At 57.8% G+C, this 27,244-nt stretch overlaps 1 protein-coding gene across 1 annotated transcript in view; it reads left to right on the forward strand.

The window, feature by feature from the left end:
* Nucleotides 1-27,244, forward strand: part of Ret (ret proto-oncogene) — a 30,153-nt gene extending 2,909 nt beyond the window's left edge. The window contains exons 2-20 of the mRNA XM_005411762.2: nucleotides 9,736-9,996; nucleotides 11,137-11,424; nucleotides 12,480-12,727; nucleotides 13,147-13,345; nucleotides 14,001-14,200; nucleotides 15,504-15,762; nucleotides 16,585-16,710; nucleotides 17,115-17,225; nucleotides 17,712-17,831; nucleotides 18,413-18,669; nucleotides 18,788-18,935; nucleotides 19,391-19,498; nucleotides 20,077-20,291; nucleotides 20,390-20,512; nucleotides 21,325-21,395; nucleotides 21,636-21,773; nucleotides 22,541-22,640; nucleotides 23,847-23,994; nucleotides 25,183-27,244. Of these exons, the coding sequence (XP_005411819.1) occupies nucleotides 9,736-9,996; nucleotides 11,137-11,424; nucleotides 12,480-12,727; nucleotides 13,147-13,345; nucleotides 14,001-14,200; nucleotides 15,504-15,762; nucleotides 16,585-16,710; nucleotides 17,115-17,225; nucleotides 17,712-17,831; nucleotides 18,413-18,669; nucleotides 18,788-18,935; nucleotides 19,391-19,498; nucleotides 20,077-20,291; nucleotides 20,390-20,512; nucleotides 21,325-21,395; nucleotides 21,636-21,773; nucleotides 22,541-22,640; nucleotides 23,847-23,994; nucleotides 25,183-25,340 (3,278 nt within the window). The 3' untranslated portion in view covers nucleotides 25,341-27,244. The remainder of the gene's footprint in view (nucleotides 1-9,735; nucleotides 9,997-11,136; nucleotides 11,425-12,479; nucleotides 12,728-13,146; nucleotides 13,346-14,000; nucleotides 14,201-15,503; nucleotides 15,763-16,584; nucleotides 16,711-17,114; nucleotides 17,226-17,711; nucleotides 17,832-18,412; nucleotides 18,670-18,787; nucleotides 18,936-19,390; nucleotides 19,499-20,076; nucleotides 20,292-20,389; nucleotides 20,513-21,324; nucleotides 21,396-21,635; nucleotides 21,774-22,540; nucleotides 22,641-23,846; nucleotides 23,995-25,182) is intronic.

Genomic DNA, 27,244 nt, shown 5'->3' on the forward strand with positions numbered 1-27,244 from the left:
CAGTTCAGGCTGGCCTTGAGCTCACTTTGTAGCCCAGGCTGGTCTCAAACTCGCAACAATCCTCCTGCCTCAGCCTCCTGAGTGCTGGGATTAAAGGCGTGTACCACCACACCCGGTGGGACACATGTTTGATTCTGACAGGAAGCATAGGAGAGGCTAAGGTAGGGTGTGGGTGGGAGTGATGCCGGGAGCCGGGCAAGGGAGCACCTGGCAGGTGAGGACAGTCTGCAGGGTTTCCAGGCCCTGCGGGCTGGGAGTGCTTTGACCCCAGAGCACGGAGTCTGGGGCCTGGCCTGGTACCACTGCATTGGGCACTGAGCCCCTAGGGCGGGAAAAGAGGCGCCAGGCCAGGTGTTGAGGCAGGGCTCACCTCCACCTCCCACCCCCGCAGCCCCAACTGGCCGCACATGCAGGCCTCCCTCCGTCTCACTCTCTGTCCCCTGCAGTTCCCGGGCCTCTGAGGCTGAGCTGTCCACAGGGGCCCTCGACAAGCTGGGCGGGAGGACAGGGGTGCTGTTACCCCAGGAGCCCCTCCTGGCCAGAGACAGTGCCTTCCTGGCTGGAGAGGCAGGTAATACTGGGTGGCACTCAGGGACCTCATACGCCACCCCCCATCCCTGAGGAGAGCAGGTGACCAGCCCTGAGCCAGCACTGTGTGCTCTTGCTGCATGGGTGGCTCCACAGCGCAGCAGCCCAGGTACTGCGGACAAGTCACCTGAGCCCCTGGGCAGGTATGTGCCACATGGGGCCACCTGCTGGCTGGGACAGGGGCTAGTGCTGGATTTGCAGATCTTGGGCTCCAGGGGTATGTCTGGGGGCTGTGTGGCCCCAGAGCAGGTGGTAGGGGAGGCTAGACTGTGTTCAGCCTCCACCTCAAGCTGAGGCAGGAGGATCCCAGGTTTGAGGATAGTCCAGGCAAAGTAGTGAGACCCTGTCTCAAGATAAAAGTGAAAAGAGACTGGATGTAGCTCCATGATAGAGCACTTGCCTGGTGGGTGCAAGGCCTTGGTGCTGGGAACCAGCTGCCCCTGCCCCTGTCCCTGCCCCTCCCCCTGCCCCGAGGGCACACAGACTCTGTCCATCCCCATTTCTGTTAAAGAAGAAACAGGCATGCCTTAAATCTTCTGTGATTCCAGAAAATTCTCACCTTGAGTTCCAAAAAGAGAAAGAGAAAAAAATGAAATTTAATAAACCTAGTAATGACTGGGAAAGTGCTAGAGAAGAGGTGCAGGTTGATCCCAGGACCTGAGGTTGGGCAGAGTAGGGCACCCAGGGTGGCCATGAGGGGCACAGGACACAGTGTACATGGTCAGGTTTCCCCTGGGTGCAGTGTTTTCCTCTATTTTGTAGCAGTGCCAGGGCGGGGCTCCTTTTCAAGAGTGAATAATATTCCTGTCTGAGGATCTGCGCAACTGGATATGAGTTGGTCTTCAAGGACATTAGGATGTTTTCACCAGTTGACCATAAACAATGTTGCTATAAACTTGTATACACTGGCTTGTCCAAGTCTAAGGTATATAAAATTGCTAGCTCTTTCCTGTGTTGTTTTGGAGGAATAGGCATGAAGATTACAATGTATCCATGTTCTCAGCAATACTTGTTATTTAAACTTAGCCTTTGGCTGAGTACACTGGAGTCCTTGGGGTTGATGGGGGTTCCCCATTTTGCGTCTTCTGGGGCTCACTGGCCAGGTATGTCTGGGAGGAGTCCCAGGTCCCCTGCCGCTTTCTGACCTGAGTGGTGTTCTGTCCTGTCAGGGATGAGTCCCAGCTCTGCCAAGTGTGGCTGAGAAGCTGCCCCATCCAGCAGCCTTGCACTCAGTGCCCTGGTCTCTGGGTCCTTCTGGCAGGACAGGGCTACCTGGTATCCTTGTGTGGGCACTGTATCAGCACTACCCCAAGGACTGAGCAGAGGATGGTGCTGGGAGCCAGCTGCCCCTGCCCCTGCCCCGAGGGCACACAGCCTCTCTCCAGACTAAAAATACCCAGCCGGTCCAGTGTAAACTGATCACAGTCATCACAGCTGTGATGTCACACGGCTGGCCACATCCCAGTCCAAGGATGGCGCTGTGCACACAGTGGCCTTCCCTCTGTACCCACTCTGAGGACTGGCACGGGGTGGGGACTTTCGTAGGCCGAAGCAGGTCTGATTTCAGGCAGGAGTTGGGGTTGGGGAATGCCCCGTAGGCAGGAGCCCCGTGCTCCGTGGCGCTGGGGAGGGGTCCTGTCCCACTCACAGCTGGGGACAGAGAAGCCAGCTCTGCACCCCACCACACAGCCTAGCGGACACAGGCAAGGCCAGGCCACCTGCCCTGTCTCTGCTCCTGGTGTTGTGCTGTCGCTCCCTTGGATCTAAGTGGACCCTGTGTTCTCCCGGGTCCCTCAAGCCTCAGGGGACATCCTGCCTCTGGCCCCGGGCACAGAGGTTTGCTCTGTGAGTCCCATGGCTCAGAGGAGTTCAGGGATGGCCTCACATCAGGTGTGATGCTCTCCTTCTGCAGAGGGGGAAACAGGCTAGAGAGAGGCGCATGGTCACCCATAGAATCCTTTTAAGGGTACAGTGCTGTGGGCCTGCTACCCCCTCTGTGAATGACCCTGGAGCAGGGCTTTGGTTCTCTTTACTGCAGAGGCCGAGTTCCTCAACGCCCCTGCTTGATCGTGCCGATGTAGGTGACATTCCCAGCGCTGGTCCGATTGTGTGCATGGGCCCTCCAGGGCTGGGGACTGGATCTGCTGTCTGGGAGGCCCCCAGCTTTCCCACACCTGTGCCATCCCTGCCACCACCATCTCCATCATTGTCATCACTTCATCCTTGAGACCTCCATCCCATCCCCTTTACTAACATCATCATCGTCCCCATTCCTATAAGCTCCACCTCCAGCCCCGTCCCCATCACTGCCATCATTTCTGGAGGTGTGTGAGGAGGGCCAGGACTGTCCCCAGCCCCAGAGACACAGTGACTGACGTGTCAAAGTCAGCCGTGCCTGCTGGGCAAATGGAGGACCCTGGGGGGGGGGGGGACACAAGGTGGCCACCGGGTCATTGCAAGGTGCCGTCAGCTGGGGGCACAGGGCCCAGAGAGTGTCAGGAGCCCAAAGTCTGGTGACCTGCACACTGTCCCTGGTGGCCACGTGGGTGGCCGGTCCTTCTCCACCAGGCCCTGGCCTGGGAAGTAGTTAATTGCCACCTAATTGGCAGTTTCCTCGAGCAGCAGCCAGAAGGGTTGCAGCAGCCTGGATAAAGTCAGCAGCAGCTGGGAGTCACACGCGGGCACACGTCCATCTTCCCTGTGGGGCACAGCAGCTGCTCTGGGTGGGCGTGGGTGATGGCACGGTGCCCACAGTACAGCCTGGGGCCCCTGGAAGGCAGGGCTGGACTGTGTCCAGGATGCCCTCAGGTATGGGCCCCTTGGGCCCTGCCACTCTGATCTCAACAGAGGCTCTGGGCTGGCACAGTGTCGGGACCCGGGCAGGGTACCAGGCAAGTGCTAGCCTCCGTCCCAGTGCTGATGGGGACAGCAGTGTGGAGGAAGAACACAGCACAGGGCACACTGGGCGGGCAGGGACAGTGCCCATCTTCCCTCTATCCAGCTGCACACCAGGCTGCTGGAGACCCTGCACCCCACAGCAGATGGTGGGGACACATTGGCAGAGTCCTGAAGCCCCAGGAGATGGGCACAAGGACAGTGGGCAAGAGCTGGCTCTGGGGACAGTGGTGCAGAAACCCTAGCGCTTGTCCAAAGAGCCTTGTCACTTGGTACCTGCCAGGATGGCCCCTCAGTTCTACCTGTGTGTGTGGGAGCTGGTGCCCCGGCACGTGGGTGATGGAAGGGACAGAGGAGGTGGTGACGTGGATGACGGCTGTGGGGTAGGCTGTGGGAGTGTGGACAGTGGCAATGGTAGGGATGACACAGGGCGGAGGTCAAGGGAGGGAATCAAGGCCTCGGGCTGGGGTGATGGTGGCTGGGGTAGATGTCACAGGGAGGGAGTACTGATGACTGGGACCATGCAGGGAGGGATGAGGATGTGGGGGAGGCAGTGGACGCCAGCTTCTGTTGCGAGAACTCATGTCACTGGCTCTGCCTGGCTCCCGACATCCTGTGAGGGTGGCTCGATCTTCATGGTTGCAGAGGGGGACACAGTAGGGAGCGTGAGTCCCAAGCCGCGGCAGTGCCCCAGCCCACTGCAGGGCAGGCAGCGTGGGGCTGGACACCACTCGTAAAGTCCTGGGGCATCATTGAGAGCTGGAACTGGGCCCTCCTGTCCGGGTGCACCCGCCTTCCGTTGCCTGGGGATTTCATGGATGCCCACAGCTGGGCCTCCATGGTCCCTGGGCTCGCTCCCCTCAAAACCTGGGCTGGGGGAGCTCCCAGAAACCAGTGTTGAGGATGAGGAGACTGTACCTGGCACTGGCCTCATCCTCTGTGGTCTTCAGATGGGCAGTGAGGCCAGGCCTGGGGTGGAGGTGGGCGGGAGCAAGGGCCAGCCTGGCAGTGGGTAGCTTCAGGCAGGCAGAGAGGACAAGAGGCTGTGCACCTGCGGCCATGGGCTGACAGTGGGAGGTGGGTGCTGGGGACACGGGAACATGTGTGGGGCCAGGCAGCCCCCCAGCCTGCAGCTCACAGGCAGTCGGGGAAGCAGACCAACATGCCAGGCAGGGCCTTCAGCTGGAAGGCAGTGCCCAAGGCTGCCACAGGGCTCTGGTGGGCACCATGGCCTGTGGGCAAGGAGGTGTGGGAAAAGGTGTCCAGTCTGGGCCTCAGCTACCTTCTCCAAAGCCCCAGACAGTCCCTGCCTTCCCTGAGACTGCATGCTCCGTGTAGTCCTAGCCCTTGGGAAGCTGACGCAGGAGAATTGCTTGAGCCTGGGAGTTCGATGCCAGCCTGGGCAGTACAATGAGACCTTTTGCGATAAAAACATTTTATGGGTGTGTTGGTATAAGACAAATGTAACCCGGGCTACTCTGTCCTGTTAACATTCCTTCTCATATTTCTTTTCTCCTTTTGATTTTAAAGTAAACATCACCCTGAACATGTTCATTCCTACACCCTTGTTGCTGGGGCCTGTCAGGGATAGGGGCCACCCCTCACCCCAGGGGTGCCTGCTCCAGGGGCTGGCCAGAGGTCGGCCTGAGGTGTCCTCAATCTCCCTGGCCAGGGACTGGGTATGTGGTCTTGTGAGTGACCCGGCAGCCAGGCTGGGACCACCCAGTGCCCGGTGAGGGCTCACAGCAGGTCCATGCCAAGCCCGTGGGAGGATGTGTGAGCTGGTGGGCAACAGTGGGCAGCACTCTTGCAGGTGGTGAGTGTGCAGGGTGTGAGGGCACTGTAAGGACGTGGGGTGCATGTGTGTGCTATGCCCAAGCACAAGGTGAGAGGTAGCATGTGGTGCTCTGTGTGTGAGAGAAAACGCATGACATGAGCAGACCGACATGGTCACAGAAAGGAGAATGTCCCAGGAGCTCCTGGGCCGAGACAACAGCAGCCATGAGTATGGAAGAGCCTGAGCAGGGTACAGGGAAGGGGCACCATCCCTTGCTGGATCCGAGCTCACTGGGGAGCTTGGGGCTTGGGAAGCCAAGACTACAGCTGACACAGCAGACCCTGTCTGGGGGTCATGGTCCACTGATGGCTGGGCTCAGGCAGGGTTCACACAGGCACCAAAGGACAGTGTATAGGGGGTCACTTTCCTGCTGCTGGGACACAAAACCCACCACCACAACTTAAAGGAGGAGAGTTATAGTTTAGCTCAGTTTCAGGGGAGTCAGTCCATGGTCAGCTGGCTCCAACATCATGGCAAAAGAGTGTGGCAAAGCAAAGCTTTTTAGCTCATGGCATCAGGGAATCAGAGCAGGGGACAGCACTAGAGAGGAAGCGAGGACCAGACAGACCCCAAGGCCACACCAACATGAGACACCAGACACATCCAGAAGTGGCTTTACTAATCCTAGCGGTGGCTCCCAGGCCATTCAGGTAGGCAGAGTTGACCGTCACAGCATGCTTTGGGTACATGGCTGGAGCGGGGTATGCTGGGTGTCCCCACACCTGTGCCCCCTCATGTGTCCATACCATACGCCACTGGCTGCCGGAAACACAAGGCCAGTGTGGTGCTGTATGCGGAGAGTGATCTCAGAATCCGGCCTAGGCCCAAGCACAAGCACGCCTGGGCAGAGGGTATCTGGCAAGGCTTATGTGTGTGTGCCTTTTGTGTGTGCACAAGCATACATGGCAGAGTGTGTGGCAAGGCATGTGTGTGTATGAAGGAAGGAGCCCCAAGACTGGCTCTGTCTGAACCCAGATGCCAGTAAACCCACACCTGGGCAATGTGAGGTACAGAGAGGTCTCACCAGGCTAGGGCAGGGGGAGCTGGGCAGTAGGGGGATCTCGGGTTGTGGGGCCTCCGTGTCCCTTTCTGTCTGTGTCCTGCACATCCTATGTGGATTTGTTCCACACTCCCCCTGTGATGAGTCCCAGGTCCCTCCAGTTGAGTTTGGCTTGGTGATTGCAGGCGTGGTCTGAGCCGGGAGGGCCGGGGCTGCCTACAGACAAGACCAGGAGTGCAAGTGGCAGGCAGTGTGGAGTCCTCTGGGCTTTTCAGGTACCCGATGTGTGGGGCCCCAAGATGCAGACCTGTCTGGGAGGGTGCAGTTAGTGGGGCCTCAGGGACCCCAGTGTGAGATTCCTTGGGAACACAGCGGCTGCCCTGCGCACGTACACACAGGGCAGGCCGGGGTGCAGGGCCTGAGAGTGAGTGATGAGGGACCGTGTCTAGCACACAGAGGCAAGGACCTGGCTGCTGTTCCTGTCCCCAGAGCGCCTCAGTTAGAGAATCGGAGGCCCAGAGTAGGCAAGTGCTCTGCAGGGGCCACAAGCCCTGTGGTGTCACTTGCTAGTGGCTCATTCTGTTCCCTTGCTATGATTGGCTGCTTTGATGGTGGGCAGGATTTCCAGACATGCAGCAGAGCGTCCAGCCCAGTGTGAACCATGTGGGCAGCTCAGCATGCACCAGCATTGCCTGTGCCCACCTGTCTCCAGCCCTGTTTCCAACGAGGGTCACCGTTACAGGAGTGGGTGCCTGCTGTGGACCTCCTGGAAGGCATCTTCAGTGCACTAGGACTCTGGTTACACTGTCTCCTGCCCTGGCGGCAGGAGACCCCCATCCTGCCCACATGGGGGCCTGTGAGCTGCCTACTCCATCCCGCACCCCTGAAGGCTCAAGGCATCTCAGAGCCATGGCAGGGTCTGCAGGCAAAGGGTGGGGTACACTGGGCAGCTCCCAAGAGCGAGGATGGGACAGTAGTACCCTTCCAGTGGCCAGACTGGCAGAGGTCAGCTTGGTGCCATTGTGGAGGCTCCGACCCCTAGGTCAGTGGGAGGGAAGTGGCTCCTGACGAGGACCCTAGTGAGATTGGATGGGTCTTGGTTCTCTCTCCAGCAACACCCCAGCGTGTGGCTTCTGAGGTTCCCTCAGCTGCCCCTCATTGTGGCCCTGGGGGTCCCCCAGGTGGCAGGGCCCAGCCTGGCTCCCCAGGTCCCACACTGCCCTCATGGCCTGAGCAGCACGACAGAGACCTAGACATCTCCAGGGATGACCTTAGCTGCATCCCAGGCTCTGGCCCAGCACTTCACCCACCCTGGGCCAGGCGTGACCAGAACAGGCAGGCTCCCTTCCAAGCTGGCCTTTTTCTTTTCTTTCTAGGATCAAACCCAGGGCCTTTGCACACAGCCGTCTCCCAGCCCTTTTTATTTTTTTATTTGGGAACAGGGCCTTGCTCAGTCACCGAGGGGCCCTGCTCAATCTCTGAGCTGTCTTTGCGCCCATCCTGGGGAATGGTCCAGGATGTGCAGTGCCTTCTGGTTCCCACTGGGGTCCTCTCCTCTGCCTGCTGGGCCCATTTGGCCTTGGACTTTGCCCTGGCCCCAGGGACCACACCCTCTGTAGGTGCCCAAGGAGGGCCACGCAGGAGAGCAGAAGAATCAGTCACTTGGCCTTGAGCATAGGGTTCAGGTCGCTGCTTTGTGTGTCAATGTTTTTTGTGCATTACAGAATTATTTGAAGTTTTTAAAATGGGTTGTAAGTGGTTTTTGCCTCTTTACCCATCTTTTAAAGATATCTTGCTATTTGTTATCCAGAAGTCTACCTAAACTGAACCTTCTTAATCATTTTCAACTGTACGGGTTCAGAACCATCAAGAACACTAATAGTGCTGCCCAGCCTGGGGCACAAGCCTGTAATCCCAGCACTTAGGAGGCTGAGGCAGGAGGATCCCTGTGAGTTTGATCCCAGCCTGGACTACACAGCAAGACCCTTTCTCAAAAAACCAAAACAAGAAAAACAAAACAATATCCATGGTGGGCACTGTGCAGCCATCACCACTGTCCACCCACAGAACTTCCCCACCCACCCAGTTAAACCTCTGCCCATGAAGTGATGATTCCCCAGCCCCACCCCGGGCCCCCATCAACCACTGTCCAATTCTCTGTCTCTAAATGGGACTGTTTCCAATACCTCATAGAAGTGAGGTGCAGGGTCAGTCCCTTTGAGACAGGCTGTGTCCCTCAGCAGAACTTTTCCTTCTGAGGACTCACTAGTACTCTATTGTAACAAACGCTGTGGTGAGCAGTGCTGCTATGAGTGAATGTGCAAGGCCCTCTATACGCAGCTTCAAGGTCTGGGTCTGGACTCAGGGCTGGGGTGGTGACAGCTGGGTCATGGCGAGTCTGCGTGTGACGCTTTGAGGAGTCACACCATGTCCCAGGCGGCTTCACCGCTTTGCATCCGCCCTCCAGCAGTACACAGGGCTCTCACACGCACTGAGAATGCTTTTTAGTTTTAAAGCCTGGGTGTGCACAGCCGCAACACAGGCGGTGAGCTCCGTGCGGGCCCAAGCCAGGCGCGGCCAGCATCCCAGCTTCTCAGCCCCACATCCACCCTCTGCCTAAGATTGGTGTTCCAGTCTTTTAGGTGGGACTTTCGTAGGTGGAGACCTGAGTCTCAGCTGTGCCATGTCAATGTGTAGATACCGCGCAGGACCTGCCCGTGGGGACAGGACACTGGCATCCTCAGGACACTTTCCTGCTGTTCCCAGGCGACTCACCCCCTCGGCAGCTGTCCGATTGCTCACCGGGTTCACTCTGGAAGCCGTGGTGCATGGCCTTCTGCCATGACTTCGGTGTGTATGGTGTCTGTGGGACCTGTACCGTGGCCTCATGTCGCAGGAGCACATCCTTTGTCACTGTGTGGGGTTCCATGCTTCAAACCTGCCGACCAGAGGGCATGGATGCCGCTGTAAATAATCTTTATGTGTATGATCAAAGTCTTGCGTAGGTGTGTTTCCACCAAACTGTGGAACTTCTGGGTCCTGGGCAGCAATGGGCTTAGGTAAAGGTCAGTCACTCTCTTACCCAGGGCCACCTTTGTTGCTGGTCACCACCGCCTGCCCTGCTTGTCTGGCGGTGTCTCGGGCCCTTGCCAACTACAGTATTATGTTCAGAAGCCAATGTGAACTCTGGGGTTTAGGTGCTCAGGAAACTAAGGTGGCTGGTGGTGATTCTGCCACATCTTATTTCTGCCTTCTCCTCCTCCTCTCTGTTGTAACGAAGTGTTTTCAGCCATTGTGTACAAGCTCTTGTGTTTCTGTTCTTTGGACCAGAAGTGAAGAATCCTGTTAAGACCAGAAATTTAGGTTGATGGCTTTCTTGTCCCTGCCTTCCTCTCTTGGCCCCTGCCTCCTGCAGCCCCTCTGGGCCTGTACTTCCCGAGGGATGCCTACTGGGAGCGGCTGTACTTGGACCAGCCATCTGGCACACCGCTGCTCTACGTGCATGCCATGCGTGACACACCTGGGGAGGTGCCCAGCTTCCACCTTGGCCAGCACCTCTATGGTGTCTACCACAAGCCGCTGCACAGGAATGACTGGATCCGTGTGGAGGACACCGGCCTTCTCTACCTCAACCGCAGCCTGGACTTCGGCTCCTGGGAGCAGCTCAGCCTGAGAAGTAAGGACAGCCAGCACTGCTCCAGCCTATCCAGCTTGGGCAGAGGCAGCCCACAGGCTCCCGTTGGGGTGGGTGGGGCAGGGGGCAAAGGCGGCACTGGTGCCCGTGTCAAGTGGTGAAGGAGTCTTCAAGGGCCTGGGTGGCCCTTGGGCCTCCTGAGATTACAGGATTTGAGGACCTATTCAATGGTCTGGGTGTTCACTACAGCCCTTCCAGGAAGCAGTGAGGGTTTGAAGGTTGTTAGGGGTGCAGCGGGCTGTAAAAGCCTCAGGGCTTGATTCAGCCAGCGCCCAGAGCTCGCTGGAAGAGCAGCAGTCCCAGAGAGCTTCTCCCTCCTGCAGGCAGGCACTTGGCCTGGCTGAGGGGTCCCGGAAGGAAGGCAGCGTGGGAGACCTGGCCAGAGCCTGAGTCTCAGCCTGGTTGCACCCAGTCTGGGGAAGGGTAGATCAAGTGCCTCCGGTTTACATCAGCCCCAGCCCTGGTCCAGCTGGGGTCACTGGGCAGGGAAAGGCCTAGGATAAGCAGCTGGCCAGGTCTTGGAGGAGGTGGCCTGAGTTCTAGGTATGTCTGCTTATGGCCAGGCTCTTCCTGAGCCCCATGGCGTCTGCATTTCCTGGGAGGCCCAAACCAGCTGTGTCTGGACACTGCTGGGCCCCATTAGGGAAGGAGCCTAGGGTTTGTGTGAGGAATGACTGATGGCTGGGAGTAGATGAAGCAGGGCAGGCTAGGGAGGAGCGGAGTGAGCAGACAGGGAAGCAGCCAGCGCCCCAGAGAGCCCCATCCTGCTAGACCCTGGCTTTCCTGCCATGTGGTGCCATGGTGGGAGTACCATGGAAATGTCCTCCAGTGGCCAGAGATGTCTGTCCTTGGTGGGTCCCAAACAAAGTGCCAGAGCAATGAGCTGTGCACAGGAGCTCACCGGGGAGCTGCCACCATAGGAGGAGGGGACATTGTGAGGCCAGTGCCAGTAATAGCCGGTGGGCATGGAGGGATAGGTGCTGCACCCTCAGAGCCCTGCATGGAGCTGGGAGGTAGAGGCAAGAATTGCTGGATGTAAACCTTGGGCCCCTATGTGCCCTGTGCCCCATGCCCACCAGAGAGGTGAGGCCTGTGCCCGGCCTGACTCTTCTCTCCCCACAGACGGTGGCTTCCCCCTGCTGACCATCTTCCTCCATGTCTTCCTGTCGTCCCCACCCCTGCGCGAGGGCGAGTGCCACTGGCCAGGGTGTGCCCGAGTGTACTTCTCCTTCATCAACGCCTCCTTCCCGGCCTGCAGCTCCCTTTCATCCCGGGAGATCTGCTTCCCGGAGAACGGGCTGTCCTTCCGAATCCGAGAGAACAGGCCACCCGGCACCTTCCACCAGTTCCGTCTGCTGCCCGTGCACTTCCTGTGCCCCAACATCAGTGTGGTCTACAGGCTCCTGCAGGGTGAGCGGTTGGTCACTCCCGGGCCTGTGCTGGCCCCGTGCTGGCCTGACGCCAAGGCAGTGGCTGGGAACATCACAAGCTGGCGTCCTCCCATCCCCAGTGCCAGCAGATTCTGAGAGGACGGGAAAAGATGGGGTGGGCATAGTGGAGATGCTGACTCAGCCAGGTGGGCAGGGTGGGGGCCGCAGGGCAAACAGGAACTAGAACAGGTGACAGGGCTAAGGCTGGGGAGCACTATTCCCTAGGCCTGAGAGCAGCCTTCAGGCCTTTGTACCTTGAGGGGCATGGGAGCCATGGAAGGCTGACTCGTCTTGAAAAGGATCAGCCAGACTCCAGCCTTGGGCATGGTGTGAGGTTGCAGGTGTAGACAAAGCAGGGAAACAGAGGCTACACAAGATCTCTGAGCCAGACAATGGGGCTGTGTGAGCCTGGAAGCCAGCAGGTCCCTGAGAAGCAGGGGACCAGGGATTTGATTCCTTCCTTGCCTGGCTGTGGATGTTGCAAGTTGTCCCTTAGCTGGGCATGGTGGCGCACGCCTGTAATCCCAGCACTCAGGAGGCTGAGGCAGGAGGGTTGTTGCAAGTTCTAGACCAGCCTGGGCTACAAAATGAGCTCAAGGCCAGTCTGAACTCCATAGCGAGACCCTGTTTCAAAAAAAGAAAGAAAGTTGTCCCAAGTATTGTTCTGAGCAGCCGGGGAATAGCCAGCATCTCTGGAAGCTGGGCTGGGGAAGGCTGTTGTGAGACAGGTGGTGACCACAGGGGAGAGGAGAGAATAAGGCTGACCACCTATGGAGGCCCCTCAGCTGGGGACATGGGGCCACACTGCTGTGGGGCTACACCAGGCCCACACTCACCAGCCTGGTGACAGCATTGGTGAAATCTCCACAGAAAAGGTGAAGCCACCACTGAACACCCAACAAGGGCTGTGGTTTTACTTCTCATGCTTTCCAAGAGGAGCAAAGGTTGCCCCCATAATGTAAACACCATTAGCACTGCTCTTAGAGACGCCCAGTGCCTGGCTGGCTGTTCAACCCACCTTGTCCCCGCCCCCAGGTGATGGTGACAGCGGCCCCTTCCGCTGTGCCCAGGACAGCCTGGAGGTGAGCACGCGCCGTGCGCTGGACCGAGAGCGCCGTGAGCGCTTCGACCTGGTGGCCGCGTGTGTCGTGCGGTCCGGCGCGCGTGAGAAGGAGGTGCGGGAGCCCTTCCCCGTCACCGTGTACGACGAGGACGACTCGGCGCCTAGCGTTGCGGGGGCCGCGGACACCGCCAGCGCCGAGGTGACCTTCCGGCGCAAGGAGGTGCGAGCGCGCCGGGCCCTTAGCTGTTGCCTGCTCCATCCTGCGGGCCTGGGGAGGGAGCACCAGCTTCAAAGGCAGAAAGGCGCTCCCTGGGAACCTGGAAGCTCTTGCCTCTGGACAGGGAGGGGAACCTCTGTGCCTGCAGGAATTTGCAGAGGGGGAGAGGGTCTTTATGGGCGTGGTCTCTTGTGGTGGGCTGTGGGCGAGGTATCTGATGGGCGGAGCCTTGGTGGGCTGGAAAGGGGCAGGGGCTTTCTGGGCGTGGGCTCTGGTGGGCGTGATGACGGGGGTCTCCTGATTGCTGTGGGCGTGGCCTCCTTTCTTGGGGAGCAGTGGCCCAGGCCACCCCGTTGCGAACTCGGCTGTTGTCAGGGTTCAGGTTGGCCTGGATCCTCTGATAGCCCTTCCATCCTCCACAGGGCACGGTAGTGGCCACGCTGCGCGTGTTCGACGCAGATGTAGTGCCTGCCTCCGCAGAGCTAACCCGGCGCTACACCGGCACCCTGCTGCCCGAGGATCCCTGGGCCCAGCAGCATTTCCGCCTGGAGCATGTGCCCAACGAGACCCGTGTGGCGGCTGAGGACGGCAGCACCGTGCGGGCCACTGTGCACGACTTCAGTAAGGGGGGGGCCATCTATCTGTCAACACACACCACACGTGTGCACACCTCACATACTGTGCCGTGTATGCACACCACATGCTCCTGTGTACACCTCACACACTGCATAGGCACACTGCCCATCCATGTGTGTTTCCTGCACACGGCACACCCTGTGTACACACATTGGGCTCCTGTCTACACCACACATGTTCCACACTGTGCATACCATACACTCCCATGTGTACACTGCACAAATAGCACACCACACACATTACAAGTCACTCGCATGTGTACACCCACACACACCGCATATACCTATCATACCGTGCATACACCCATACTCGCCATATGCATCTCATTCACATCTCATACTCTGTGCACACTGTCTGTACATATACCGTGCAGGTCCCCTCCACAGCACACACCTTTCACACACACACGCATATGCACACAAGTGCTGCACTGATTGAGTCAGGCTCCTGGGGCACACAGCTCAGCCAGGCAGCCAGCATCCATCCTGGGTCAGCTCTCAGGGCTGACCCAGGCCTGTTGTCTGGGCTCTGCATGTGAAAGTACGTGTTGTGTGTGCACATGTGTGTGCAGGCTGTGTCTGGAAAGAGGTGCTGGGCTGTGGTCCAAGCCTGGTTGTCATCATCATGTCCCTGCCTGCAGAGCTGGTTCTCAACCAGAGTCTACCGATCTCGGAGAGCCGAACCCTGCAGCTGGATGTGCTGGTCAATGACTCCACCTTCCAGGGCCCAGGCTCAGGCATCCTTCTCCTCCACTTCAACGTGTCAGTGCTGCCTGTCCACCTGCGCCTGCCCAGCACCTATGCCTTCTCCGTGAGCAGGCAGGCCCACCGTTATGCCCAGGTGAGGGCAGGGAAGCTGGAGGTAGGCTGACTGGCTGGTGATGCCCAAATAGCCAGGTGGGCTGTAGACGCAGGCCCGGGGACCTTGCCGAGGCACAGCTTGGGGCTCCTTGAGCCCTTTGGTTCTTTCCTCTTCCTCCTCGGCACCTTTACAATATATTTTCCACTAATGTAAGAGCAATACCATGTGAATCTGTGTGTGCTAACTGGGAAATAGGCCCTTGGTAGATTTTTGGGGTGGGAAGGTGTTTGCAGAAGAGGTTTCGGGGCCCTGTCTCTGCAGGAGCAAACCTAGCTCTGTCTGCAAGTGTACAGCGTGTAGCAAGCAAAGGCGCCCTCTAGGGGAAGATGGACACCTCGCTTTTACTAGGCAGGTGTATCTGCCAGAGCTTGCAGTGTGCATACATTTGTGCCAGAAAGAAAAAAAGTCAAATGTGGCCAGATAAAGCTATAAGTACTTACTAAAGATGAGGAGGGGGAAGAGTGCCCCTTCCACACCCACAGCCGAGTGTGCAGTGTATTTCAGCATTTTCTCAGCCCAGAGTCCATGTGCATGGCTTCTTCTCATGGAGTGGCACATCCTCTGCAGAATGTCACATCAAGCCTGGGACAAGGCTCCTCTTGTCCCAGTGATTTGCCAGTTCTCCCTGTTGGTCCTGATATCAGCCCAGAGGGACTCATCCCTATGCTGGAAGGGACCCATCTCTGAAAGTTGGGCATGGGCAGCAGCGTCGGGTATTGGGTGACAAGCACAGGGTGCTGGGAGCACAGACCCTGTGGGTGGAGAGCCACCTGCTCTCTCTTCTGCATCTTGCCTCAGACTCTGGGTCTTCACCCCTCCCGTGGGGAAGGGTTGCCTGACTGCACTGGGCCCTGGCGGGGCAGCCTCAGGGATGACTGGCCCATGGGCAGCACCTGCCCCACCTTGACCCCAGGAGCTCTTGGCTTTGGCTGTTGCAGCCGTTGGTCTTGAGTGGCCAAGAGGTACAAAGTCCAGCTGCCTGGCCGTGGGGCTTAGCATCCCTGGAAGGAAAGGCTCCCATCTCCAAAGTCCCAGGTTGCCCCCTTGGTCTTGTGGGGACCAGGTGTCTGTGCTGCATTAGTTGCACTGCTGGCAGGCATCAGGGCAGGGTGTCGTCCTCACCTCTGGCTCCCAGGAGCAGAGGTAGCAATGACTCAGTGGCTTGGGCAAGGCTAGCATGGACAGGCAGGTCTACAGCCTGGGGCATTCAGGGGCTGCTGTCCCAGGTCATGCGGGAAACAATGTGAGGCCCCACAACTGCTGAGCCACCCTGTGCCCCCAGGTTGGCAAGGTCTGTGTGGAGCACTGCCGGGAGCTCAGCGGTGTCCATGTGCAGTACAAGCTACAGCCGTCCAGCACCAACTGCAGCGCCCTGGGGGTGCTCAGCTCGGCCAAGGACACCTCAGGGACCCTGTTCGTGAATGACACGGAGGCTTTACGGCGGCCAGAGTGTGATGAGCTGCAGTACACAGTGGTGGCCACCGACCTGGAGACCCACGTCCAGGCCCAGGCCATACTGCTGGTCACTGTGGAGAGGACATGTGAGTCCAGGCTGGGAGGAATCACCCATGGTTTCTTCCTGAGCGTGAGCATCCTCCCTGTGCCGGAATCCCGGTGCCTTCTCAAAGCCCGGCAGAAAGCTGGTGGGGACAGTATGGCTGCGTGGTGAACATCCTGATTACCCGGTCTGTGTGTCCTATACAAGCACTCGCCTTGAGGCTGCTGGATAAGATGCAGGACCAGGACCCAGGTTAAACTTAAGTTCTGCATAATCAGTATGCAGTTGATTGGAGCAGGCTGATGCTTCACAGTCAGGGCGTTTTCAGTGGCTGACCCGGGGTACAGGTGGAAAGTCCCACGTTCAACTTCGTGTCAGGTCACAGAACGCAGCGCACGGAGACTTCCAGGGGGAATTAGGTGGGCTTGGGGCTCCATGACAGATGTGCTGTGAGCCAGAGCAGACTTCCCACTTAGCCTTGGTCCCACCCAGGACGCCTCGGTCTGCCCATGTGACCGTCCCAAGATCAGAATATGGAGCTTCTGTCCAACTCTGCACGTGAGGGACACTCAGTCCGAGGAGGCTCACAGTGAGGTTTCTCGGAAATCAAAGTTCAGTGCGTCCTATCTGCATTAGGGGCTGACATTCGCAGAGCATGTATCCCATCTTTAACTGAGCGAGGTGCTCCTGGTGTGTGGTATGACACCAAGCCAGCTACCCTCAACCCATCCCTGTCTTTCCTTCTCCAAGGAGTGGCCCCCCCACCTGTGACCCAGGTGCCCCCATCCCACTACGCTACTCTGGGTTACCAGGCCCAACCTGGGGACGGTATGGCCCCTGTAATCCTTTCTTGTCTGCCCCTCAGATGTGGCTGAGGCAGCGGGCTGCCCCCTGTCCTGTGCGGTCAGCAAGAGGCGCCCCGAGTGCGAGGAGTGCGGTGGCCTGGGCGCCCTGTCCGGCCGGTGTGAGTGGCGGCAGGGTGACGGCAAAGGTGAGCCAAGCGGGGTGCTGCTCAGGGGCAGGTGGCTCCAAATGTGGGCCCCATGCCCAGCCTGCCTGACTCCAGCCTGCCAATCCTTAGATGCCCACAGCACCAGGGAGGCCCTGTCGTTGGGACCAGAGGTGCCCAGGTTGATGCATTGCCCATTGGGCGGGTCAGGGTCAAGGGTAGACGTGCGGGACAGTGGCTTTCATTGCACCCCCACTGCAGTGAGCCACCTGTCACCATGGCTGTCCACTGGCGACCCTGCCAGGCCTTCCGCGGTGGCCAGGGGTATATGATGGTTCTCTTCCTGGGCCTCAGTTCCCCTTTCTAGAGGGACACACTGGGCCCGGGAGGCCATGGGGTGTCTTGAGTGGCAGCATCCATGTGGTGACGGCTGTGTCACACTGCAGGGATCTCCAGAAACTTCTCCACCTGCTCCCCCAGCATCAAGACCTGCCCCGATGGCCACTGCGATGTCGTGGAGAACCAGGACCCCCATATCTGCCCCCAAGACTGCCTGCGTAAGCTGAGGACGGCGGGGCTGGCAGGGGGCAGTGGCCAAGTCCATATGTAGGAAGCAGGCTGGGCCTCCGTGCAGCCCCAGCTTCCATCCCTGGCATGACCACAGGATTAGGTGTCACGGTTGTGAGGCCAAGCCAGGCTCCGCCCACCTCTTACCTGGACAAGGGTTCTGTCCCAACTTGGTGGCCCTGGTGCCTAGCCTCACTTGCAGCCCTGCATTCTCCTGCTCCCTGTGGGCCACCCCAGTCCGGCTCTGCTCCTGAAACACCCAGGGTGCTTTCTGGGAGCTCTGCAGGGCCCCTGGGCATCTGGGTTCCTCTTCCACAGCTAGGGAGTTGGCTTGGGGGGGTTCAAGGCAGAACCCCTTGCCCAGGTGAGCAGCGCTTGACTCAGCCTACAAACCTAGTCATGGGGTGGGAGGAGCCCTCGCATCCATGGACTCTGGGCTTCAGGCCACCCTGGGTAATCATTACATCTTTCATCAGGGGGCAGCATCGTTGGGGGACACGAGCCAGGGGAGCGCCGGGGGATCAAAGCTGGCTATGGCACCTGTAGCTGCTTCCCAGAGGAAAGAAAGTGCTTCTGCGAGCCTGAGGACAGCCAGGGTGAGGGTGTGGCTGCTAGGAGGAAGAGTACTGCAGATTCCAAGTCTGCACGTGGCTAAGCCTCAGTTTCCCCATGGGTGCAGCCCAGGAGAGGCACAAGGGCCTCTGCAAAGAGTCTGCTGCCCCGTGTTCTTTGATGAGGGCTAGGGCAGTGCAGAGCTGTTCCTCTGACACCTGTCCCTTCCTGGGCCCATCCCCTATCCCTATCCAGCTGTTATCTTCAGGTCCCTATTACCTGATATGGGAGGCACAAGCCACAATGAATGCACCAGGGATTCTTCCTGCCACACCCAGGGACATTCACAGTACCTGACTTGTGACAGGGCCCTGGTCCAAGGCTCTGCCTCCATGTCCTCTCCTCCTACCCTTGGTGAAGGAAATTCCAGGGGCTTTGGGAATGGGCATCCGACTCCCTGGGACCCCTAGGGGGCTGGTGCAGAGGGTGCTGCAACAGCTGTGTGACCTGGGCAGGCCGCCCAACCTCTCTGTCCCAACAATGGTCAGGAGGAGGTAGTCCGGGGTGGCGCAGGTCCACTGATGGGTGCCTCGGCCTCGCTGCTAAGGGTTGTCCACCCGCACAGGCCCGCTGTGTGATGACCTGTGCCGCACAGTGATCGCAGCAGCTGTGCTCTTCTCCTTCATTGTCTCGGTGCTACTGTCCACCTTCTGCGTCCACCGCTACCACAAGCACGCACACAAGCCGCCTATTGCGTCTGCAGAGATGACCTTCTGCCGGCCCGCCCAGACCTTCCCAGTCAGCTACTCCTCAGCAGGGGCCCGCCGGCCCTCGCTAGACTCCATGGAGAACCAGGTCTCTGTGGACACCGTCAAGATCCAGGTGAGGGTCCCCACCCCAGGCAGCCGCTCCTCACTCAGGCCTCGTCCCTGGGTTCCTCGATGGCTGTGTCTCTCTCCTTCTCACTTCTCTCTCCGCCATGGCCCCCAAACCCACACAGGAGGACCCAAAGTGGGAATTCCCTCGCAAGGACCTGGTTCTCGGGAAGACCCTGGGAGAGGGCGAATTTGGGAAGGTGGTGAAGGCCACGGCCTTCCGCTTGAAGGGCAGAGCTGGCTACACCACAGTGGCCGTGAAGATGCTGAAAGGTACGTGGAGCCACAGGGTTGAGCACAGGGCAGCCACGCCCCTGCAGAAACAGTAGAACATGTGGTGTCCTGGGCTATGAGTGCTGCATCTGCCTGTGACACTTGTGCCCCCCATCCCGTGGGGTCCTGTGAGGAGCTTCTACCAGGAAGCCAGCTCCTCAGCCTTCACACCTTCCAGTGACCATGAGGCCAATGGCCTCCCCTATGGCCAGGCTCCAACCTTGCAGGTGCAAGACAGTGGTAGCTGGCATGTGGCATACAGCCCTTGTCATGGGGCAAGGTGGGGGCTACACAGAAGGGTGCTTTGATGTGTGCCCGGACCCCTAGTGTGCCGCTGGCCTCAGCTCTGTGGGGTACTGTGAGGCCCTCAGGAGATCCTGGTCCCTGTTCACTGAGTGAGATGCTACGCCATCCCAGCACAGTGGCCTCCCAACCTCTGTCCAACTATCTTCCAGAGAATGCATCCCAGAGCGAGCTGCGTGACCTGATGTCTGAGTTCAACCTCCTGAAGCAGGTCAACCACCCACACGTTATCAGGCTGTACGGGGCCTGCAGCCAGGATGGTGAGTGGGCCGATGGCTCCACCCCTTGCACCCCTGCAGCCCTAGGGTTCATGCCTGTCATGCTCCTGGGTCCCCATTTGTTGGCTGTGCTCCAAGGACTTGGAGGTCCTGGGTGTGTGTGGCCTCCAAGTGGCCTGACCCAGACCCACACAGCAGGACACTGCCCCCATTTCTCAACCAAGGATGAGGAGACCATGTCATATGTCTTGGTTTCCATCTTTCAGTGCTGCCCAGGGCTCTTCAGCATTTGTGTGTATGCACGTGTGTGTATGAATGTGCTCAGGGACAGGGTAACAAGCACCATGCTGGCACCAGAACTGCTCAGACTTTCCCAGGGCTTCCCACCTCCACTGGCCCTCAGAGCCTTGCAGTAGTGAATGAGGACACAGGAAGGGCTGGGGCTCCTAGTGATCATTGTTCCCTGGAGGGAGCTGGTCCCCACGGGGGTGGATGTGGGGATTCTGGGTCTTGCATTCCCCAGAGCCACCCTAGCAGGACTGTGCCAGGGTCCTGTGCCCACTGGGTGACAGCTGCCACACCTGTCCATGTGGCCTCATGCCTGCTGTTCCTGCCCCCAGGGCCACTCCTCCTCATTGTGGAATATGCCAAGTATGGGTCCCTGCGGGGTTTCCTCCGGGACAGCCGCAAGGTGGGACCCGGCTATGTGGGCAGCGGAGGCAGCCGCAACTCTGGTGCCCTGGACCACCCGGACGAGCGGGCGCTGACCATGGGTGACCTCATCTCCTTCGCCTGGCAGATCTCCAGGGGTATGCAGTACCTGGCTGAGATGAAGGTAGGCATGGGCTGTGCACCCCAGCCCTCCTCATCTCACCGCAGCCCTGCCCAGCCCACCCGCCAGCCACCTGAGGGGCCCACTGTCCTTCCCCACAGCTCGTGCACCGGGACCTGGCAGCCAGGAACATCCTGGTGGCCGAGGGCCGGAAGATGAAGATCTCGGACTTCGGGCTGTCCCGAGACGTGTACGAGGAAGACTCCTATGTGAAGAGGAGCAAGGTACGCTGTAGAGTGCACCTCAGGGGGCAAGGTGGGTTTGGGGCCCTCAGGTCCCACGGACAGATGCAGCAGCTCTCCGGGGACTGAACTCATTCAAGCTGCCAACCCCGTTCTGCCCCCTATAGCTCGGGGTCTTTGGGGTGCTAACGTTGTCCCTCCCCAGGGCAGCCAGCTTGACCTCAGTTTTGTCACTGTCTCCACCACTCTCCCAAAGCCTGGTGATGGTCCGGGTGGGGCAAGTTTGTGACCAGGGCTCATAAGCTGACCCCACAGGAAAGGAATAGCACTGGATGCAGCTTCTTGACTGAGCTCTGCTGAGGAGCAGGAGCCACTGCTGCTGGTCTTAAGGGCCTTGTTTGCTTTTTCTCGGGTTTCCATGGCAAGAGACTGCAGGGCCACTGAAGGGAAAGAGGGGGGCTTCTGCCATCCCAAGCAATGTGATGGCACCTTCCTGTGACACAGAACTGGGAGGAGGCTGCAGCCTCACGGACAGTCTCCGCCCCGGGAGTGGATGTGAACACAGGGTCTCAGACAATCCTTTCGGGAAAGTTGAACTGCAGTAAATGCTGTGGTGCTAAATCAATGCTCCTGAGGCTTTGTAGAGGAGGTAGATGTGGCCTGCACATCTATAGTCCGTAGGGTGTGCCCTAGGACCACTCGCCCTGTGTGGCAGTAGGCAGCTACCAGCACCCACCAGCGTCTCAGCAGCTCCCTGCAGCTGCAGCTGGGACTGGGGCTCCGGGCCTTGTGGCTGGCCCGGACCCAGGACTCCCAGAGGTGAGACTGCATAGTCACACGAGTGCCCCCTACAGGGCCGAATTCCTGTCAAGTGGATGGCGATCGAGTCCCTGTTCGACCACATTTATACCACACAGAGTGATGTGTAAGTGTGGCTATGGCTGTCCAGCGGGGTGGTGGAGGGTGCGGTGCCCTCTGCATAGCTTGGCCAGAGCAGTGCTGGCCATGAGGGCAGGGGACTCAGGGGACAAGAGGGCAGGAGGGCCATCAAGACCCAACTGACATCCAGTGTGGTCATTCGTGGCACTGGGGGCTGGCAGGCCTGGCGGCAGTGGGGTAGATACCTGGACCCTGGCAGGTAGAGACGCTCATTGTCCTCTTGCAGGTGGTCCTTCGGGGTCCTACTGTGGGAGATTGTGACCCTGGGGGGCAACCCGTATCCCGGGATTCCTCCCGAGCGACTCTTCAACCTCCTAAAGACGGGCCACCGCATGGACAGGCCGGACAACTGCAGCGAGGAGATGTGAGCGAGTTTGCTTCATCAGCCACATTCTGCCCCACACACTGGGCCTCCCATGGAGGGGATACAGCCGCTCACTTCCTATCCAGTCATCCCTGGGCCATCACCCTGGGGAGTGCAGAGTAACAGAGCAAAGAGCCCTGTTACATAGGGGCAGACGCTGGGGCAGCAGCAGGCTATGGGACAGTGAGCCCAGGACCCCATAGAATACAGGCAGGTGCTGGAGGACGCCCAGCCTGAGAGCACCAGAGCCATCCTGTTTTCTACCAGGTAGTTCAGCCAGATGGTCCCATATGATTCCAGAAGGCTCAAGATAGTTCCAGAAGGTGCTAGATAGCCCCAGATGGTTCCACATATGGTGCCAGGTGGTTACAGGAAGCAGGGTGAAAATAGACAAGAAGGGGCTGTCCAGAGGCAGAAACCTGTGCCACAGTCTGTGCCTTGCTTGGGATGTGGTACCCAGCCGGCACCACAACCTCAGTATGTTCTATGTCACTGCCCATTGGTCAGGCCTGGGCTCCTTCAGAGGTTAGGAACATGTCAGTCAGAGGTGTAATGAGCCACCCACACCTGAAAGCTCAGCTCATCCCTTGCTCAGCCACCAGACTTAGGGCAATACCAGACCCACTGTTCATGGTGTTCTGTGAGAGAAGGGGTCTGGAACAAGGCCATGCCTCAGTTACCTGCAAGCTGGGAGACACCTGCGAGGCAGCAGAGCTGTGGTTCCGCAGGCCCTGCAGATCCTCACCACCACCACTTCACCCCCTCAGGTACCGGCTCATGCTGCAGTGCTGGAAGCAGGAGCCAGACAAGAGGCCCATGTTTGCTGACATCAGCAAAGACCTGGAGAAGATGATGGTCAAGAGCAGAGTGAGTCCCAGCCTCTTCCTGGGCTGGAGTGAAGGGCAGCTCGAGGCAAGGAGAGGGTGTGCCATCCCCAGGGCGGCAGTCAGGGCAGGGGACCTGCTCCTCAGGCCAGGCCCAGGCTGCTTCTCAAGCCACAGAGAAACCACGGCTCCTCTCTTGACCCTAGAAGAGCTCTCACAGGGTGGAAGCAGCCAATGGTGTCCAGTGGGGGCAACAGGGATGAGGAGGTGGTGGGGCTATGGCTCTAGCCCCTCCACAGGCCCCAGGCTGTCAGCATGTGTGGCCAAGGACAGGAGCCCCAGGTGCCAGGTCTCCCTGATCAGGAGGCCTGTGTCAGGTCTCTCAGTTCTTACCGTTAACTCATTTATGAACTTCCAAAAGCCCAGTGTGAGCCAAGCAAAGATTGTCTGGAGGCGTCAGCCAGCCTGCATACCTCCGTTTACAACCGAGGGGGTGAGCACATCGACTCACCTTGGGCTGGTGTTTCTGGAGTAGCTGTTAAATACTGGATGCCAGGGATGCGGTGAACCAGCCAGGCCCTCCCATCCTCACACAGAAGTCTTGGTTCTCACTGGTCCGTTTACCAGAGGCATCCTCTACAAACTCAGGACGCAGGGTACTTGGCAAGCCTGCTGCAGCAGGGCTTCACAGCATGGTCAGCACTGGGGTGGAATCTCGAGTCCTGTGAGTCGGGCTGTCCTGACTTGAGCCAGCTCCAGGGACAGTCTTTTTGTGCACTCACACACACGTATGTACACACACATATATATACTCACATGCACACATGTTGGAAGTCATGCTGCAAGCTGGCATCTGTGGCAGTGTCCTGGGCACAGCCAGTATCAGTGGGGTGTTTCACATTTCTGAGCCCTGATGTGAGCTCCAGGTGGAGGGGCTGAGGGGGAGGCTGCGTCTTCTGCTTGACATAGGTTGCTTCCACTCATGATGTGTGGCAAATGAGCTCTCCCAGGTCGGAGTGTCTGACATGAGCAACCCCCAGCCCTCTGCTGCGAGGGAGGCGTCCCAGGCAGTCCCGGAGGCCCTGGAGACCAACAGGGGGAACAGAAAAAACAGATGACACTCAGGTGCCGACAAAGCAAGAGCCACCCTGGAGAGGGGCTCTGCTAGTCTTGCAAGGTGGGGATAAAGCCAGAACCCTTGTCCTGGGGTGTTGCGGGCTGGGGGTGACTGGCCATCCCTGTCTTCCAGGACTACCTGGACCTCGCGGCGTCCACCCCGTCAGACTCCCTGCTGTATGACGACGGCCTCTCAGAGGAGGAGACGCCACTGGTGGACTGCAGCAGTGCCCCCCTCCCTCGTGCCCTCCCCTCCACATGGATTGAAAACAAACTCTATGGTAGAATCTCCCATGCGTTTACTCGGTTCTAGCAGCGTTGCCCTCTGCACTGTCCTCACTGTCTGTAATGCTTTCTAAAAGTGTTTCTGACCTGAACAAAACCAAAGTCTACGCTGAACCCTTTTCTTTGTAAATGTCTGACTTTGCATCCAGTTTACATGTGGGCCTTTTTTTCGACTATGTCTTTCTAAAAGGATGTGAAAATAAGCGTCATTACCACACTGCCCAGCAACTTAAAAAAAAAATACAACAGAAACCATCAGGGCCGAATTCTCAGGGGACATTGCAGAAATGATGAATAAGTCATTTCAGGGGTAGTACACGTCACAGTACTTCTGGTTTAGTTATTTGGATAAATTTGCCTGATGGGGGGGATTTAAATCAGAAGGGAGGGTGGCACCCTGTGTGCGCTGAGATGCAGCTGGGGGCACCTTGCCGAGGTCACCCGGGAGGCTCTGCTGGACACGTGGACATGCTGTTTTCACATCCTTCCCCATGGTTGTCACTTATGAAGCCAGTGCTAAATGCTGGAGCCAATGCTTTTTGAAAGAACGTAGTCTGTGGTGCTGTGGCCTTGCAATGGACAGTAAATATGGTTCTTGCCAAAACTCCTTCTTTTGTCTTGGATTAAATACTTGAAAATTTTTCTGCTTCCTAACTTCATCACTGAGCACTTGAGATCCAGGCATCATTAGAGCCAGGATGCTCCTCCACTGCCCCCTGCTCACAGTCCCCACTAACGTTGGGGCTGGGGTGTGCTGATGAGGCTGTGGGCGCTGTGTGCTCCCACGGGGATGCGCCTCACCGTGGTGGCCGACGGACAGAAAAATAGGCTCATTTTCTAGGATGTTCCTGCCACAGCAAGCCGTGCTGTGCAGCCTTGTGCCGGTGCCTCACATTCCCGGAGGAAGAGAGTTAAGCAGTTTAGCAAACAGAGCAGATTTGAGAGTGAAGCCCAGAAAGGTCAAAATTGTTAAGTGTCTGCTAAATTCCATTTTACTAGAGCACATGATCTTTGCCCCAGTAGGACAGTGTTTTGGAAACCAGAAGTGTAAAGCCATGAGTGTAATTAGCCCTGAAAGCACAAATTTGACTTGAATATCAAAGGGAGTTTTGCCAAGGCCTCACTGTCTGCACCTGACACGTGGGTCCTTCGGTGCAGAACAAACGATGTGTTTTCATTTTTAGGCATGTCAGACCCGAGCTGGCCTGGAGAGAGTCCTGTACCACTCCCGAGAGCCGATGGCCCTAACACGGGGTTTCCGAGATATGCAAATGATAGTGTTTATGCTAACTGGATGGTCTCGCCCGCAGCGGCGAAGTTAACGGACACATTTAATAGTTAACATTTCTATGTGCACGGTCATGGACTCACGAGGGGAAGAACATGCCAAGAATGGACAGTCCACCAGCCTTTCCTGTGCCTATCACCCTGGCCAGGCCAGGCCCAGGTGGCAGACTCGTTCCCAGTAGTTGGTTGTAACTGGTTTCCAAAGTGGTTTCTTCCCTGATGGCTGGTGATGTCCCTCCTAGCAGACGTGGCCGCCGGGTGAGTGCTGAGTCTTGGCGCTAACTTGTCCTTCCCCTTTCTCACCAGGCAGCCCCTCATCTGTGTCCACTGGTGGCCACCATGTGCCCCCAGTCCCGTGTGGGCCTGCCACTCGCTACCTTGTGTGAGAAATTGTACCTGAACTGTCTGATTTTCCTGGTTGCCACTAAAACAGTGCAACAAGGTGGAACCATGAAGCGCACGCGCGCGCACACACACACGCACACACACACACACACACACGCACACACACACAGGCAGTAGGAAAACCCTTGCCGGAGTAGCCTGGCCTTACTCAAAAGAAGCCTGTGGGGCCTGAGTGGTAACAGCAAACCTCACCCCAACCCTGGGGCAGGAAGGGAAGGGGGCACCAGGACAAGCCTTGGCTCCAAATTTAAGGTCCTAAAAATGGTTTTTAAAATCATGTAGCCTTTTCTTAGGAAGACACTTCGTTTCGCCATTATTAAAGTGATTCTTAGATCTAGCACAATGGGGATCTGATGCTGCCCTTGCTGTGTGCACAGCAATTTCGGGGAGGGGCTCACAGACGGGTCCAGGCCTCAAGTGACGGTGTGGGATGACCACGACCCTGCCACCACAGCACAGAACACGGCAGCCTCTGGTGCTCCATCACCCCACCACTGCCCTGCCATGTGCCCTCTTTGGAGAGCAGCAGGGGCCCCAGCACCCAGACCAGGTGAGCCTGTGCGTGTGTTTGTGGGTCCCCTAATGCTCTCTCCTGAAGGGACCGACCTGCTAGTCACGTCATGAGGGATGCTGACAACGCCATGGACCGCTGCGCCTGACTGCAGCTCTACCTTGGGAGGACACAGTCTGCCTCTTTCTGTTGGCAGACAGCAAGGCGTTTTGGTTTCTTCCATTCTGACCATGACTCAGACATAGGTTTCTTGTCACTGCACTGTTGTGTGGTCATACCCTGCACCCCTGCTGCTATAGGGGTGACTACAGGAGTCCAGGCCAGTCATGTTGCAAGAAGGGGCTGCACCACCAGAACACTGCCTGGTTATCAGACGTCAGCACTGTAAGAGGACTTCGAGTGGTCTCCATAAACGCGGCACTTCATGGGCACTTCACAAAGCAGAGGATGATGACTTTTGTGTGGCAGGAGGGCCCGGATGTGTGTGTGTGACAGCCCTGTGGTGGGTGTGCACATACACATGTACACACATCCAGGGAGAGCCAGGACACGCTCACGGGGATGGTAACATGGCTTTAGTTTGGGCCATCCAGATACACTGTGATAAGTTCTACAAATACTGTAGTCATGGCAAACTCTGGTTTTCAGATGAGTTTCATGACAGCTTATTAAATGCAGAACTAAAGATAAAGTTATTAAAATGCCCGTCCAGTAAGTGTGAATTTTACAGTTAGTTTGTTTTTGTGGCACCAGTCCTCTGGGTCCAAACACTCACCCAGGGGTGGGGAACTAACACTTGCCTAGTAACCCAGCCAAGTGAGTTACAAAAGTACCCATTCCTACCAGACAACTTTCATTCACATACGTGCAGGCATTGCTAAGTATTAAGTGTTACTGAGTATTAAGTAGCAATCTGTCAGCTATTAACTATGTGAAATCCATTTAAGAAAGGTTATTAAACCATGTCATGTTAATTTGTTTTTGTAGTCAAAGTGACTAAGGAAGTAATTTCAGTTGTGTAAATAAAATCATGTATCATAAAA

Source organism: Chinchilla lanigera, unplaced genomic scaffold (genome assembly GCF_000276665.1).
Source record: "Chinchilla lanigera isolate Chin_1 unplaced genomic scaffold, ChiLan1.0 scaffold00145, whole genome shotgun sequence".
In the NCBI taxonomy this organism is placed as follows: domain Eukaryota; kingdom Metazoa; phylum Chordata; class Mammalia; order Rodentia; family Chinchillidae; genus Chinchilla; species Chinchilla lanigera.